The 16,816-nt window shown below is 43.1% G+C and overlaps 1 protein-coding gene across 1 annotated transcript; it reads left to right on the forward strand.

Annotated features, from left to right (window-relative positions):
- Window positions 1-5,992: 5,992 nt before the first annotated feature.
- Window positions 5,993-9,159, forward strand: LOC149277639 (MORN repeat-containing protein 4-like). Its single transcript, XM_089502681.1, has 4 exons — window positions 5,993-6,059; window positions 6,598-6,712; window positions 7,576-7,685; window positions 9,002-9,159. The coding sequence occupies exons 1-4, from the start codon at window positions 5,993-5,995 to the stop codon at window positions 9,157-9,159; spliced, it is 450 nt and encodes a 149-aa protein (XP_089358807.1).
- The last annotated feature ends 7,657 nt before the right edge of the window (window positions 9,160-16,816 follow it).

Raw genomic sequence — 16,816 nt, forward strand, 5'->3', positions numbered from 1 at the left:
TCTCCTAATAAAGGGGTTAGAGGAGTGAGGGCACACACCGGGAAGGGGCACCCCGGTGCCGCCGTTGACAGGTTGATTGTAAACAGCGACAGAAGCAAGTGAACAGGTGACAATCAGCTGACTCACAGCCACAGCCGCTCACTTCCGGATCCCTCCAGCCAATGAAAGAACTAGGTGCGTGGGCTCGGGCCTGTCCACGCTCCGAGCTACTACTAACCACACCCCCAGCCACCTAGCCCCGCCTCGTGCTGCTGCACCGCTATTTCGCGCAATGCAGGTTTGGTTGAGGAGTCTGTCTCCGCCTAGTGTTACTACTGATACAGACCGCCGGCTGCCCTTTTCAAACATGGCGACTGAGGCATCATCGGAGTATAGTTGACAAAATCAGGAATTATTCTCGGTGACCAAATTAACTATTTCAAATATGTCCAAAAATCGCCTGAGCTTTAATAATATTCTATTTTTAAACGTATGCCTTGAAACATACATTTGTATTAATTACTTAATTATAAAATAATCTTTTGAGAATCAGGGGATCTTTTGAGGCAGACCGAATAACTCGTGTCCTTTGTATGTTAAAATGAGAGCGGGTCACGTTTAGCTAACTTTGGATGGGTAGCTGCCTCATAATTGCTGCTGAATAAACTCCGTCCCTCAGTAAAGATGGTGGCATGCGAGGAACCGATAGCTTGCGGAGTGAGGGAAGCCTGTAGACCAATCGGATGCATCGATATTCTCTGTATCCATGACGACCGGCTCGGCAGACTGATGTCTGGGGGAATGAACCAAGACGAAAAGGACTGAACAGCCGCTGGTGTTCGGTGGCGAGGCCGTTCATGGGGAGTGATGAGCGGAGCTGCCCCTGGGGTAATACGGTAAGTGTTGATCTGCCTTTAGTATCCTGGTCACCTACCCACCGACACTGCACCACAATGGGGTGAGCAGGTGTCCGGAACTGTACATTCCGGAATTTGGGCTCCTGCTTAGGAAAAAATGGTAGCCATAAAGTGCTTTGTACTGGGCGGCCCGGTGCCAGGGAACTTTCTCCATCAATACAAGTCACGTGATGGTGTACATGGCTTCCTCTAAGCCTCCAGTCATAGGTTTTGCTGGTGGATACTATGTGTAGTCAGGTGGCATCTCCTAATGGGAGGCATATGCTGGTGGCTTCTGCCACAGGTGTTATAGTGCGAACCCGCTGGGGGCAGTTATTGCGGCACTCAGGGGCCGGTGTTATGGACATCACTTTTGGAATCAAGAAAAGCTCGGATACTTTAGAAGCTCTCTAAAAGCCACGCAGCCAAGAGACCTCCAGCGATGAGAGCGCTGAGCACACTATAGGGACATAACCTGGCATCATATCAGGGGAGCTGGACCGACACATCGGGGTCTTACTGCGTAACAATCTTCTCGTTTTAACATTGGAGAACCGGAAGTCCTTTATGGAGGAGATGGAATCCTGGAGAACAGCAATGACCTTGATTATCCCTTCCACGGGTGTCATTAACGTGTGAGACGGGCTTCATGTCTACTCAAAAAGGTGATCTGAATGTATTTTAAAAATGTATAAAGGTTGGAAAGCGCATATTGTGACCATTCCACAGGTTCCTTTGGAGCTAAGACCACATTCTAAAGGAAACGGCAGAATTCCCCACCATTGGCTGCCACCACATGTTGTCACAGGTGTGTTAGCGTGTTCAGGTATCTTCACTAGGTTTCAGAGCACATGGTGGCCTGAAAACATTGGGATCAGTCAGTGCTGGAAAAGTCCACATGCTTGTGGGGTGATCAGATCAACGATACCTAAAGCACCTTTGTAGAAGAGACATCCGAGGTCCAAAACCTCAGGTGACTTTAGATTGTATTTTGTGTATCATCTGAAACAAAAGGCTCCGGCTTCTCTCGGACCTGTATGTGTTTTTATTATGGCAGAGAGGGGATTTATGGTTGTCACTGAAAGGGTTACTTGTCTTCCACTTGAAAAGATGCCCCATTGCCTAAATTTGCATCTAAAATAAATCTGCTGGAAGACAATAGCCGGGATGATTGCGTATTCTGTGTGTTGTCGCGTTGTGCCGGGCTTTGTGTTCAGGGATGGACACCACAGCTTGTAATGCTATGAAGGGAAGCAGAAGGACTTCTTTCTCTACGCTGCCTGCTTACTAAGTGTTATCACAGGGCCGCTCCTAGGCTTCCAAGCCCCCTAGTGATTCCGACACCCCCTCCTGTGCGCTCTTCATTCATAACATAGGAAGGAAGCTCATGGTAGCGCCACATGCATCTCAGAGGACTAGTTGGCCCCCCTGGGCCGGCTCAGAGGACTAGACAATATGTATACCATAACATCTTCTGTAGGTACGTAACCGATTGGGTGACTGTTGGCCAAAACCTAGCCGCATCTTTGTGTTTAAGCGTATAACTTCATACATAGCTAGCCAGATCCACCAGCCTTCAAATATCGCCTCTGGTGCCTAACATACTGAAATCAATATGAGCCCAGGAGAAAATGGCGTCTTTAGTTTAAGTTGATACCTTTTATTGGGTCGATATAGAAAAAAAAGAAGTAATCGAGATCTCAGAGGTCTCTTCTTCACTCTTAACGAAGAAGAGACTTCTGTGGTCCTGCAACCTTGTGTAACGTAACATCTTTTTCTGTGTAGGCCCGATACAAAGTATCAACTTTAACAAGACTACTAATATCTTAGCAGATTTTCCAATAATCTTTGCCCCTGGCTGCCGGTGCTGCGCTGTCATCGCCTTTGTTTGTTTGTATGAATGTATCTGTCTGAAATATTTGTAGAAACATATAAATAAATAAAGGGATTTACTACAATAACAATAGGCCTTTTTCTACCGGTGGGACTTTAAAGCGCGTTACAGGTGTACACATATGTATATACTTTATAAAGCCCTGAGGCTTAGATGTAATGTAAGGAGGTTTTGCTTTACTGAAGGTGGTAGATAAGTAGAACAGCCTCCCAGCAGAAGTGTTAGAGGCTAAAACAGGAAGGGAATTTAAACATGCAAGATATATATATATATATATATATATATATATATATATATATATATTGCTGTACAGCGCTTCGTGATTGGCTGTTGTTCTAAATAAAAGATAAAGAGCTAACGAGTTCCTTAATGTTCTGCGCGTTCTGGATCACAGTCGGGGTCAGGAGGGTCTGGGTTTAAATCTAATATCGGGGAGGCAGAGCCGGTCTTGCGCTCTTTTCTTTATTGTTATTAGGACGAGTGGTATCGTGGGAATGCCGCCCGTCACTTTCTGCCGTTATATATGGGGGGGAGGCCGCAGAATCCATTAGGCTATTAAATCATCCGATCCGGCTGTCTAGACCTAATCACACTTAAGCACTTTTGTCCTCCGCAGGAGTTTTTTTTTAATCCTTTTACAGCCGGAGTTTAAAGAAACGCCCCGACCGCTTTGTCAGCTCTGAATTCTCTATATTAATGGATCTCGGAACAATATCTTAATCTTTTGAGCACAAACACGTTAATTATACTTCGCATGACTCTTTTCATGTCTGTTACGGGTGCCATCTGTTTGCTCCCGAATCGCATGTTAGTCATTTGCCCCCCTTTGCCCCCCTTTGCCCCTGACATGTGTTTGCATGTGTTACACACAGACTCCTCGTGCATCCTCATTACCTGCGCTTTTAATGCATTCATTTTCAGGTAGTTCTGCTATTACATCATTCGGTGTCTATAGCGGGCCACATCTGTACAAACCCACTAAAAGTGCTTAAACGCCGCCTGATAGCTGCCATCATCCCTTTTACATGCTCTGCTTGATGGGAGTTTTAGTCCATAGCAGCAGGCCTTCTGATGATTAGCTGGATACACGTCGTATCCCTCTTTTTTCCTTCTAGATCCTTCTAGATTGTCAGCTCATTTAAGCAGCACCCTCCTTACCTTTTCTTTCTGTAAATCCAAATTATGTGATGTGCTACTTGTTATGTCCTGTTTACCCACGCTACAGCGCCGTGGAATATGGTGGCGCTATATAAATCAATAAATAAATATGCTGGAAGTAGCCATCAGAAGATGGGTACATTGTGGTCATAAAGGGATGGACATGGTCAGCAACAATACTCAGGTAGGCTGCCATGTGTAAAAGATGGTCAATTGGTACTAAGGGGCCCGAAGTGTGTCAAGAAAATGTCCCCCACGCCATTACACCACCAGCAGCCCGAACCGTTGGTACAAGGCTTTATGCACTAAAGTCTGCCCTGACCCTGCCATTTGAATGTCGCAGCTGGAATCGAGACTCATCAGACCAGTCTTCCATTGTCCAATTTTGGTGATTCTGTGTGAATCGTAGCCTCGGTTTCCTGTTCTAAGCTGACAGGAGCGGCACCCGGTGGGGTCTTCTGCTGCTGTAGCCCATCTCCTTCAAGGTTCGACGTGTAGTGCGTTCAGAGATGGTATTCTGTATACCTTGCTTCTGTCATCTCGAACCAGTCTGCCCATTCTCCTCTGACCTCTGACATCAACCAGGCATTTTCGTCACACAGCTGCCGCTCACTGGATATTTTCTCTTTTTCGGACCATTCTCCGTAAACCCTAGAGATGGTTGTGACTGAAAATCCCAGTAGATCAGCAGTTTCTGAAATACTCAGACCAGCCCATCTGGCACCAACCACCACGCCACGTTCAAAGTCGCCTAAATCCCCTTTCTTCCCCATTCTGATGCTTGGTTTGAAGTTTTGCAAGTTGTCCTGACCACATCTACGTGCCTAAATGCATTGAGTTGCTGCCATGTGATTGGCTGATTAGCTATTTGTGTTAAAAAGCAATTGAACAGGAGTACCTAATACCAGTGAGTGTGTATTTGTATGAATATTTTGCCTACAATGTTGGGGTAAAGGTCTGGGAGAAACGCTTGGTTTCTGGCTGGCAGAAGATTAAATACTTGAAGCGTATTCACATATTTGTCGGAATAATTGTTTTCCATTTGTGTATTGCTAATCTATTTGTAGCGACGTTAATTCATATAAATACTCGGCGGTGAGTCATCTTTTTCCATTTTAAGTGCTATCCCGGCAGACGGCCGTAAATATATTTCCTTCGGTTAGGAACTGAACCTCGTCTTTTCTATTCAGTCATGAGTTCGCAATTAAATTATAAGAGATTAAGCTCAGCAACAGATATTTGATTATGCGCTTGGTTTCTGGTGGGACGCAGACTCCGCGTGAAGTAGATCTAGCCTTACTTTGGTCTTTTCCTCCCATCAAAAATGTTTAAAAATAACAGGAACTAATGATGGCGACAACTCAATTAGGAAATCAACGTTTAATTTTGGTTTTGGGAGCCCGTCCCATACAAATAGAATTCAGATTATGGCCATTGGCTGCGCGTGCATCAAAGCAGATCGGTCTCTTTATTAAAAGTAAAAAAGATGATTTGCAAATTTTATTTTTTTTATTTAAAAAAATGTACATTAAGTATGCAAAGTGACCACTTAAATCTTTCATCATAGCAAACAATGGTCCTGCCAACTGGAGCAGTCAGGTGGTTGCTATGGTGATAAGACCACTTTTTAAACATTGCATGTTACATGCCCCCCCAATTAAAAAAAAAAAAATAAATCTATTTGATAATTAGAAAATGCTGCTAACAGTAGCCAGTTCTTTACCTGTCTGTAGTAACTTTCAGGTAATTACCTTCTTTCTCCACTAGGGGGCGCTTATTATCAGCTACAAGGTGTTCAAAGCACTTCTTCACGTCTGTTCATTTCTTTAAGGAAGCACACTTGATTTCTGTGTCAGGGGGATGGGGGCACCTACCAGATCACACGCCCAGTGACCCAAATCACAAAGCGGAAATGTTAAAACCCTCAATTCAATTAGGTGCCTCCGTCCAGGGTGTTTGCGCATGCCAATTTCTGCCACTGGTGTCTGATTAACGTTGATTTCATGAATGTCCATATTGTTGTTTTTTACTCCAGGTTCACCATTCTCTGTAGCGGGTTTGAAGCATGACGCTGATTAAAGGCTCTTTTACGTATTCCAGCGGAGAGGAGTATCACGGAGAATGGAAGGAAGGTCAGCACAGAGGATTGTTCTTACTGTGATGCGCTGGAGAAGTTTGCATACATTTCAGAAATATTGCTGCTCTGTCTTAGCCGGTATCCCTCATACGTTCCCTAAATCCTTTAGAAATGGTTGTTTGAAAACATGGTTCCCAAATCATGCAGGGAGAGATGTGTTTTCAGCTCAACGTACACTATGAATGCACCAGCCTACCATACACGTGCAGGAAGCGCGTGGCTGGCCCTGTATAATGTATAGTTAAATTGGTACAACTTCTTCAGTGTTTCCCTACCCACTGAGTTGTGCATCATGTCCTTGCTGGAGACACTTACCAGTATTGGTACGCAAACATGAAGCATTCGGAACAGAAACCCAAAGATAGTTCCTCGGCACAGAATACATTGGAAAGAAGCATTGCCGTGGTGCCATATGATCATTCATTCCCAGATATTTGTCTCGTGCTGAAGTAGGGAGCAGCACTAGGCTTGACCCAGAATGAATGTGCGCATGAATGGGGTTGGATACTAATCGCTCTATTCTTTTCTTTGAGGCCGGAGACATGGCATGGGCCACTTACTGTTTGCTGATGGCACCGTCTACGCCGGCCAGTTTGAAAATGGGCTTTTCAGCGGCTATGGGGTGTTAACCTTTCCAGACGGTTCAAGGTGAGGAGAAAAGAAATCTAAAGTGAATGTGATTTCCCTGACTACATGGAGAACATCTGGGTTTTTTTTGTTTGTTTTTGGTTTTTTTTGTAAGACTGGGATTTGGCAAGTTATCCTGTATTTCATCATCTCAGTGTGCAAATTAACCTATTGTTTTCTAAATGTTTTTATTGCATGATTTTCTTGGTGTAAGATGTCATTCTGCAGTAATCCGCATCAGCTGGAGAGCAGCGGTATCGCCCTATGAGGATCAGTTCTCCCACTGTGCTCTGTGGATGCGCGTGATGTTAGCTTCGTATTATAGATGCTGGCCTATAAACCTTATTAGACCCGCCATTGCATTCTTTCCTCTTAAGGTTTAATCAAATAAAACAAGAGGGTTTTTTTCAGTTTCCATGGGACCTGTCTTTTCTCTGCTAAGCCAAACTCATCGTTTTGTTGTACTAAATGTTCTATGAGTAAAGAATTATTTCCGGGAAGGGTTTGGGTATTCAGTAGTACCAGGAATGATGTTTAATGCTGCGTTTAGTTACAAGAATAAGTGGAACAGCACCTTTTATAAAAGTATGACATCATACCCTGGTGTGCCGCACCGGCTGGCTATGTAAGGGGGGCCGTGATACAGAGGCTTGTGCTAAGAACTGCAGAGAGCATATTAGGGGAGATGATCTGATACCCAAGCCGGTGCGTCATGGAACTGCAGATGCCCTGAGACCCTTTTGCCCCGGGCGTGTGTACCCTACCTCCCGACAGGCCTGGCTGTTATATTCTTCATGTATGAGCAAGTGCATGTATTGGTAATAAAATAAGAAATAAATAATAAAGTAAATAAGACTGCGTTTTCCGTAATATATACTCTGCAGGTATGAAGGAGAGTTTGTTCAGGGCAAATTCCAAGGCGCTGGTGTCTTTACCCGCTTTGACAACATGAAATATGAGGGAGAATTTAAAGGGGGACGAGTGGAAGGTTATGGTAAGCAATATGATTTTCTTTTTTTGCACGGTCTGTTATGTTTTCTTCTTTATCATTCTTTTCTAACCCTGTGAAGCATCCACTGCCCAGCAAAATTCTGATACATACCAGTAATACTGTAAATGCATCCAGCGTGTCCATCGTTTTAAATTACCATGTTTCCCTTAAAGCACCTAGAGCCCCACCATTGAACGAATGCTAAAAGGTAAGGAAAGTGCGGTGGTCCTTTATTTGTGGAAGTATGTTTGTGTAAAAGAGAGGGGAAGAAAAAGCAGAGGGTGCTTACAGCGACTTTAAAGCTCTGCATCAGAATAGAATATTTTCTATTGCAGTAACCATATTTGCTTGATTATAAGACAAGCCCCCCCCCCACTTTGCATCTTAATGAAAGAAAAAAAAAAAAGGTCTCGATATAAGATGACCCTACTGGAAAAATAATCAAAAGCACTCTTGCACTCACTCTCCCTGGCTCTCACACGCTTAGTCAACGTCTCCCTACCTTCTCTGACGACCGCTTCCGAGTCCCTCTCTCCTTTTCCAGAGCTCCATTTCTTCTTTTGCCTCTTCTTGTTCGTCTGCCCTCTTTCTTCTTCCGTTTCTCCCAGGCATCAGCTTCGTTATCCAGGCGCTTCCACAAAAGGGGTGGAGCCTTCATGCACACCCTTTCCCCTGATTGGAGGGACAGGGGAGGGGCTGTCCTCGTGGTTTGTGTAATGGCTCCGCCCTCTTTGCGGAAGTACTCCAAGATGCCAGAATAATGCAGACGGATTTGCAGAGAAAGAGAAATGTTTCTACACCTCGTTCTTCGCAAATCTGTCTGCATTATTCTGGCCTCTCAGAGTGCTTCTTAGAAAAGGTGGAGCCCAGGGACAGCCTCCCCCTGTTCTTCCAATCGGGGAAGGGGGTATGTCTAGAGGCCCCGCCCTTTCTGGGAAGTACTCTGAGAGGAAGTGCGCTAGGAAGCCTGTTTCACGGAGAAGTGGATGAAAAAAGACAAGAACAAGAAGAGGCTGTGCTGTGAAAAGACAGGGACACAGAAGCGGTCATCAGAGAAGAGAGAATGAGAGAGTGAGAGAATGAGAGAGTTAGTAATGAGCCCCTGGGCTTTGTTGCCAGTGCCTTGATCTGAGGTATGAATAGAAGACAACCTCAAGACAAAGTTGTTTTTCCAGATGATTTGTTTTTGATACAATCCTTGTCTTGAGCAAACTATGGTAATTTTAAAAAGCCAAAGAAGATGTGTACATTGTGTGTATTTTTTCTGTTGTGTATGACACATTTTGTTAAATAAATATTGTTAATTTGGATGTGCGCAGGACTGCTGACATTTTCAGATGGCTCCTATGGGATTCCAAGAAACGAAGGTCTGTTCGAGGATAACAAGCTTGTAAAGCGTGAGAAATGTCAAGTGGCCATCCAGAGAGCTCAAAGTGCCTCCAAAGCAGCCTGTTGTCTGGTGGCTAACCAGGCCTGATCTGCACCAGACAGCATCTCTTGTGTTTCAACCTGAAGTGCATTCACTTTCCTCCTGCCCTTGACTTCTTTCGACAGCTTGCTGGTGGAAGCAGATAAACAAACCACTGTTTCTAAAGCTCATTCTTTTCTCTTAATGACACAATCAGGAAACATTAACATGGAAATTTGGAAGTTTATATGTGAACCAAACTGCTGCTTCTTCCAAGTGCAATGGACCACAGCTGGTGCCTCTATAGGAAGAGCTGTCTGTGTCAGTGTCTTGGAATGAAAATAGTTTCTATATTATAATAATATATAACAATATATGTATCCATACCACTAATATATGACGTAATCACTAAGTTGTCAATTATAATAATTTATTATAGCATCGCCGTTTTCTTTGAGGAAGCTCTAGTCTTCATGGGAATCCCATCTTGAACTACTTTTGAAGGCAAGTGACTGGTTTATATGTCTACAGAGCCCTGCTGGTGGTAGGTCCAGCATGGGCTGTATTTAGAATTGTAGTAATGGCTGCTGTAAATATATATTATTTTATTCTGTTTCTGCTGCAGACACTTAAGATTCTCAAAGCTTGTATCAGGAGCTTCTTTCTGTTGGCTTTGCACTTGGTATTCGGTAAACAGGAATGACGTTGGGATCTGGGATTGTCGCAATGTACGTTTGCTATACTTGAAAAGTTGTGTTTCTTTCCTTTGCCAGTTGTCACGTCCCTGGTGTGATACCATTTTGTTTATTGTGCATCTATGTTAAAACTTAAGAGACCGTTAGATAATTTTGCGGTACAAAGACACCATAGGGGTTAATTCACAAAAGCATGTGAGGCTCGGTAACAAGCCCCTAGGCTTAGTCGACAGTGCCCCGGATCTGAAGTCTGGAGTAGAAGATGACCTCAATTATAAGACAAAAAGTTGTTTTTTCAGATGATTTCAGGTGAGCCGAGGGACGACAAATATTTTAAGTGATTGACTTAATCTCTGCATTATGGAGGACCAGTCCCAGAGAGTTTGTTTTGCAAGAATGGATCGCTAACATTTTGTGTTACCTTATTTCCCCATCAAACTCACCGTTTTATTCACTATACTATGAGATGACCATAGGTTTCCTGGAGTTGAAACATTAACTCACCAACGCAACTGTGTCTGATGAAGGGCCAACTCCGGCAAGTTTCTCCTGCATGCGGTGCTGAGCTGGCCTTCGTAACGGATAGTTAGACATCTCGCGGATTAGCGATGCCTTATGCCTTTCTAGCAGGACAAACTCCACCAGGGTTGGTCCTTCACAATGCAACGTTAAGCGGTGAACTGAAACGTTGGGATTCTTGAATTTATTAACTGAAATAACAAGCATGTCTTAATAGGGAGTCACCAAACCCACATTGAGCGTGTTTACTAACGGGATCGGCACTTTTGTCTATAGAGTCGGATGCCTTTTGAGATGCACTAAAAACCTGTTGTAACCGATGGATCACGATGATTATGCCTTTTTTCACCATGTGATAGAACTTTTTCACCATCTGAATGCTGCCAGCAATGCTGACTTGCCGAAGGTCCCGTTTTGGGATCTCGGCAAACCACTGGCTCTCACAAAATAGTCCATTTTACGGCATGCTGTTCATAATCTGCTCACTAACGTCATTTAATATAAAGTACGGATCATTCCGTTGTCGTGTTCACTGAAGCTGCATGTATTATGACACATTGAATGTATGGTGTTCATTTTTTCCCGGTGGGCTGTCTCTAACAGATATTTTCACCATGATTTTAGCAAAGTGCAAGCCCACCTTTATTGTTGGACTGAAAGTATAGCCCTGTGTTTCCCAAGTCGGAATGTAACCCTTTGCAATGCTACAGGCGACATACAGGGACTCGATGATCTTCTTATCCTTCATACTGCTACACGATCGACAATCCACAGTTCAGTGTGTTTCGTATTTAATATATTTAATATCTAAGCTGCGTTTTATTAGTTGTGCACTTTAAAATAATGTATAATTCCTCTTTACCGTTCACCCTGTCTAACAATAAAGTTCATTAAATCAGTGAATATGACATAAATAGGAATAGTGAATTGTATTGGACATCTTACATGGAGGGATATTATATTTAGGGGTAAAAGAGTTAAATAGTTGTTATTTTAAGGAGATTTGAGGGTTTATTCACTGCCTTTAACGCCAAATATACATACAAATAGAAGTCTAACAGTAATTGCTACTTCTCATGAAACACATTAAATACATTTAAATAGCTACATAATGAGAATACATTTGTTGCATTTGCCTCCCGTTTGCAGACACCCTCTTCAGCTTCATATATATATATATATATATATATATATATATATATATACCGTATTTGCTCGATTATAAGACGAGGTTTTTTTCAGAGCAAATGCTCTGAAAAATACCCCTCGTCTTCTAATCGGGGTCGTCTTCTAATCAGACCTCAAATAGAGTCTGATTAGGAGACTAAGATCCAGATCCCCCGCACCGCTGCAGGGGACCTGGATCCTCCTGTCTCACCCCCCCCCCCCCCAATCATACACACACTTACCGGTGCTTCCTGCTGTATTGCCGGGGCAGCGGGTTGACGTCTACGCGATCCGCGTAGACAACGTCCGCTGCAGCCGGAAGGAGGTGTGGCTAGCAGCGGGGGTTGTCTGCGTCCGTCGCGCAAACCTTCCCCGACTGTCAGAGATCAGAGTTCCCCGCACCGGTGCGGGGAACTCTGATCTCTGACAGCCGGGGAAAGTATACGCGACGGACGCAGACAACCCCCGCTGCCAACTCCACCTCCTTCCGGCTGCAGCAGAAGGCGACGTCAACCCGCTGCCCCGGCTGGAAGCACCGGTAAGAGAGGGCTGAGAGGGGAGGGGAGAGTGTGTGTGTGTGTGTGTGTGTTAGTTAAATGGGGGTATAGGGTGTGTGTGTGTGTGTGTGTGTTAAATGGGGGCATAGGGCATTTCTGGAGTGGCGTTAAGGGGGCATTTAATAGAGCACTCTGCCTCCTGAAATGCCTTATACACCTATATGCCACTCTGCCCCATAATATGCATTTTAACCCCCTAAATGCCAGAGTGGCATATAGGGGTATAAGGCATTTCTGGAGGCAGAGTGCTCTATACAATGCCTTTTAACTCCCTTAATGCCACTCTGCCTCCTGAAATGCCTTATACCTCCCTATATGCCACTCTGCCCCATAATATGCATTTTAACCCCCTAAATGCCAGAATGGGATATAGGGGTATAAGGCATTTCTGGAGGCAGAGTGGCATATAGGGGTATAAGGCATTTCTGGAGGCAGAGTGGCACATAGGGGGTCAAAAGGCATACCATGGGGCACAGTGGCATATAGAGGGTTAAAAGGCATATCATGGGCCACAGTACCATATTGGAGTGGCAAGCCTGGGGGCAGATGTGCGTAACTGGGGGACAGGTTGGAAAATACAAGAAATAAAAACAAAAAAAATATTTTTCTCAATCATAGCTTTTATTAAAAAAAATAGTTTACATGAATTAACATTTACTGGTAAAACTTTTTTCCTTTAGGGTCGTCTTATATTCAGGCTTTTTCTTTTTTTCCTAAGTTAATATTCAGATTTTGGGGGGTCGTCTTATAATCGAGCAAATACGGTATATATATATATATATATATATACGTGTAGTCGAGCTTATGGTTTATTTAAGTGTACCCGTTTCCCATAACATGATCACATTTATTGGGGTGCGTTCATAAAGAATTTGCCTAATCGCAAAGGATAATTTTAAATACTGTAGAAGCATGCACTGAAAATATACCGGTGGGGAATACTCCTGTACTTTAATTCAGGAGGGCTACGACAGGGTTAACTCTTCGATGCACTAATTTATTTTTTTTTGTAATGTCAAACATGAATTTAGTAGACTGGTTACTTTTTTTTCGTTTGTTTTTTTTTTTTTTAGCGCTGACATGGCATCCAAAGCAATATATCTCCTTCCGTAGTTTGATCCTTACCAGCAATATTAAAGAAATATATCATTTATGATGATTATAGAAACAGTTTGTGATAAAGTCCTGTTTATTGTATATCTGTATTGAGTAATAAATGTTCGCCGACAACAATGATCACATCCCTTCTACCTTACGTGTCTTTTCGACTTTCCATGTAAAATGTAATTCACTCACAGGTACTGAATGTCTATTATACGGTATAAGCATATGTTTGTTTGAGAATTGTGCCTTGGCTTTCATGATGTCTGAATTCTGCTTTACTTGAAACATTAAAGACGTGCGATGACAAAAAGCCAGCTTCCAGGTGTGTCTCTCGCATGCAGTCATGGTGGGTGATCTTACTTCTAGTGGTTCTCAAAGAAGGCTTTTGGAAACCCATAAGGATCCAGAGAGGGACAGTGTCTCCTTCAACCTGAATACATGTGGACAGCTTCAATGTTCATGAGATGTTGACAAAATCCTTCAAGTTGGTGTTACCTGTTTGGAAGCTCTTCTGAATAGCTCTGCCTCTCTTAGTCTGATGTAGGTGAAGATCAGAGACATCCGTCTTGCTGTAAGAACCTGAAACTACCTGAACATGGTCACTGCCTGGCAATGGTTTGGTTTATCTTGGCAGTGTGCTTATTAAATGGCCCAGAGTTTTCAGCTGTGCTACTCCTTATCCCTTCGGGAATGCACATGAAGAGGTTCATATATAAAATGAAAGAATATTATAGCACCATGCCTTCCAGACTGATGCCACGTACAGTGCTGTGATTTAATGAACCACCCATGCTGTTTCTTGGGTACGCTTAACGGTTCTTAACGGTGAGTTTTTTCTCTGTAGACGTATGTTTGACAAGTTTAAATGTTTCACATCACAAAACAGCTGCAAAAAATATCTTCCGAATATAACTGCATTATATAGGGCTTTCTTTCAACAAACTCTCACTTTAGTGAATAAAACACCAAATGACTGAATTCAAGAAACCTGTACAATTCAACCCCATTTAGAATTACATTATTTCACACAATGTGCATACAAGATGCCTGCCTTACTGTTATTTATCGTTTTATGTAGCGCCATCATATTCCGCAGCGCTGCACAATAGGTAAACATAACGTAGTGCATAACAAAAACGAGGTAAGGGGGGCCCTGCTCATATGAGCTTGAAAGACCCCCCCCCGTTTTTAGACTTTACAGAGAAAGAAACGCGGCTATAGGCAGGTTGTCTTTAATACCGTATTTGCTCGATTATAAGACGACCCTGATTATAAGACGACCCCCCAAATCTTAATATTAATTTAGGAAAAAAAGAAAAAGCCTGAATATAAGACGACCCTATAGGAAAAAAGTTTTACCAGTAAATTTTAATTCATTTAAACACTTTTTTTAATAAAAGCTATGCTTGAGAAAAATATTTTGGTTTTATTTCCTTCTATTTTCCAACCTGCCTCCTAGTTATGCACATCTGCCCCAGAAGTGCCTTATACCCCCTATATGCCACTGTGCCCCATGATATGCCTTTTAACCCTCTAAATGCCACAGTGCCCCATAATATGCCTTTTAACCCTATATGCCACTGTGCCCCATGATATGCCTTTTAACCCTATATGCCACTCTGGCACTTAGAGGATTAAAAGGCATATTATGGCATATAGGGAGGTTTAAGGCATTTCAGGAGGCAGAGTGGCATTAAAGGGGTTAAAAAGCATTTCACAGAGCACTCTGCCTCCAGAAATGCCTTACACCCCCCATTTAACACTCCCCCTCCCTCTTCCAAACTTACCGGTGCTTCTGAGTTGGGGGGGCGCATAACACAGGAGGATCCAGGTCCCCTGCATCTGAGCCCCCGGTGCTTAGTCCGGGCAGCATGTAGAGCTCCACGCGATATAATCGCGTAGAGCTCTACACGATACAATCGCGTAGAGCTCTACACGCTGCCCGGACTAAGCACCGGGGACTCAGAAGCACCGGTAAGTTGGAGGGGGCATAACACAGGAGGATGCAGGTCCCCTGCATCCTCCTGTGTTATGCCCCCCCCCCCTCCAACTTACCGGTGCTTCTGAGTCCCCAGTGCTTAGTCCGGGCAGCGTGTAGAGCTCTACGCGATTGTATCGTGTAGAGCTCTACGCGATTATATCGCGTAGAGCTCTACATGCAGCCCGGACTAAGCACCGGGGACTCAGATGCACCGGTAAGTTGGGTCGGGGGTTAACACAGGAGGATCCAGGTCCCCTGCATCTGGGTCCCCAGTGCTTAGTCCGGGAAGCGTGTAGAGCTCTACGCGATTGTATCGTGTAGAGCTCTACACGCAGCCCGGACTAAGCACCGGGGACTCAGAAGCACCGGTAAGTTGGGGGGGGGGGGGGGGTTAACACAGGAGGATCCAGGTCCTCTGCATCGCTGCGGGGGATCTGGATCTTAGTCTCATAATCAGACCTATTTGAGGTCTGATTATAAGACGACCCTGATTATAAGACGAGGGGTATTTTTCAGAAAAAACCTCGTCTTATAATCGAGCAAATACGGTAATTAATGCTCATTCTATCAGGAGCAGCAGAGACATTGAAGATGTAATGTCAGAGCGTTTAAATATTTACAATCGTCTATATAACTCCGTCCGTGACCCTTGCGGTTACCCTACATTTCTCCGTCCAACAGATGGTGCCAGATGATCTCTCTTGTTTTAGAGACATTTCAATACAAGGGTTTTTCTCATTCAATTTCTTTTGAGCGCATGCACTGTAAGCCATACGCAGGATCATTCACTTACACTATCCAACAATCGCTTGCTTTATAGCGTGCAAGCAATGAATAATATTACAAGCAGTGAACAGTGCTACGGAACTTGATGGCGCTATATAAAACAATACATAATAATAATAATAATAAAAGTGGTTTGGTTCATCAGCCTGCACTCTATAAAACCCTAACTTAAAACAGCAAATAAACCTGTTCATTTAATTATTATTAAGTAATATACAGAAAATACATATTTTTATAACATTTGCATCTATTATACTTTCTTTTTAACCAATCATGTGTTGGCTCCAGCTATCTTTACGGCACAGAATTGTTTTTTCTTTATTATTATTATTATTATTATTAATAACTAATTCTAAAAAAGACCCAGCAAGGTTTTCTTGGAATACTAAATCATATAATGACCTGACAGCAAGGTAGAATCTTATCGATCTGCAAAAAATACGTTATTTTACAAAATGTAAGGTTTTTGATTATTATTGTAATAGTAAAGGTTTGTCCATTTCACAATTTTTTTTACTGTTTTTTCTTTTTTTTTAAGAACTCTAATCATTGAGGCTTTAACATGCTATTTCTGTTAGTTATTGTTTAAAGGGTTGTTTTATCTATTTTAAACGGAGTACAAAACATTTATATGGCAGGGACAGCCCCGGGCATGGAAACATTTTCATCGTTCTTTTCGTCTGCCAAACACGACATTAATCAGCCTGCAGGAATCTAATGGTAAGTAAGTTTATACGTCTGTAGTAACGATTCCGTGCACGCGCTGAGATGGCTGATTCTGGACGCATTTTCTGGTGATACTGCCAGCCGTAATAATAATTACCCAACTGTTTTATTTAATACCTTTAAGGCATCGGATACTAGTAAATAGTGGTGTAAAAATGTTAATGTGATCACAGCGCATGGATTCCACAACT

The sequence above is a fragment of the Sceloporus occidentalis genome, unplaced genomic scaffold, assembly GCF_023333645.1.
Source record: "Sceloporus occidentalis isolate IW3139 unplaced genomic scaffold, rSceOcc1.0.p SCAF_208, whole genome shotgun sequence".
NCBI classification, from domain to species: Eukaryota; Metazoa; Chordata; class Lepidosauria; order Squamata; family Phrynosomatidae; genus Sceloporus; species Sceloporus occidentalis.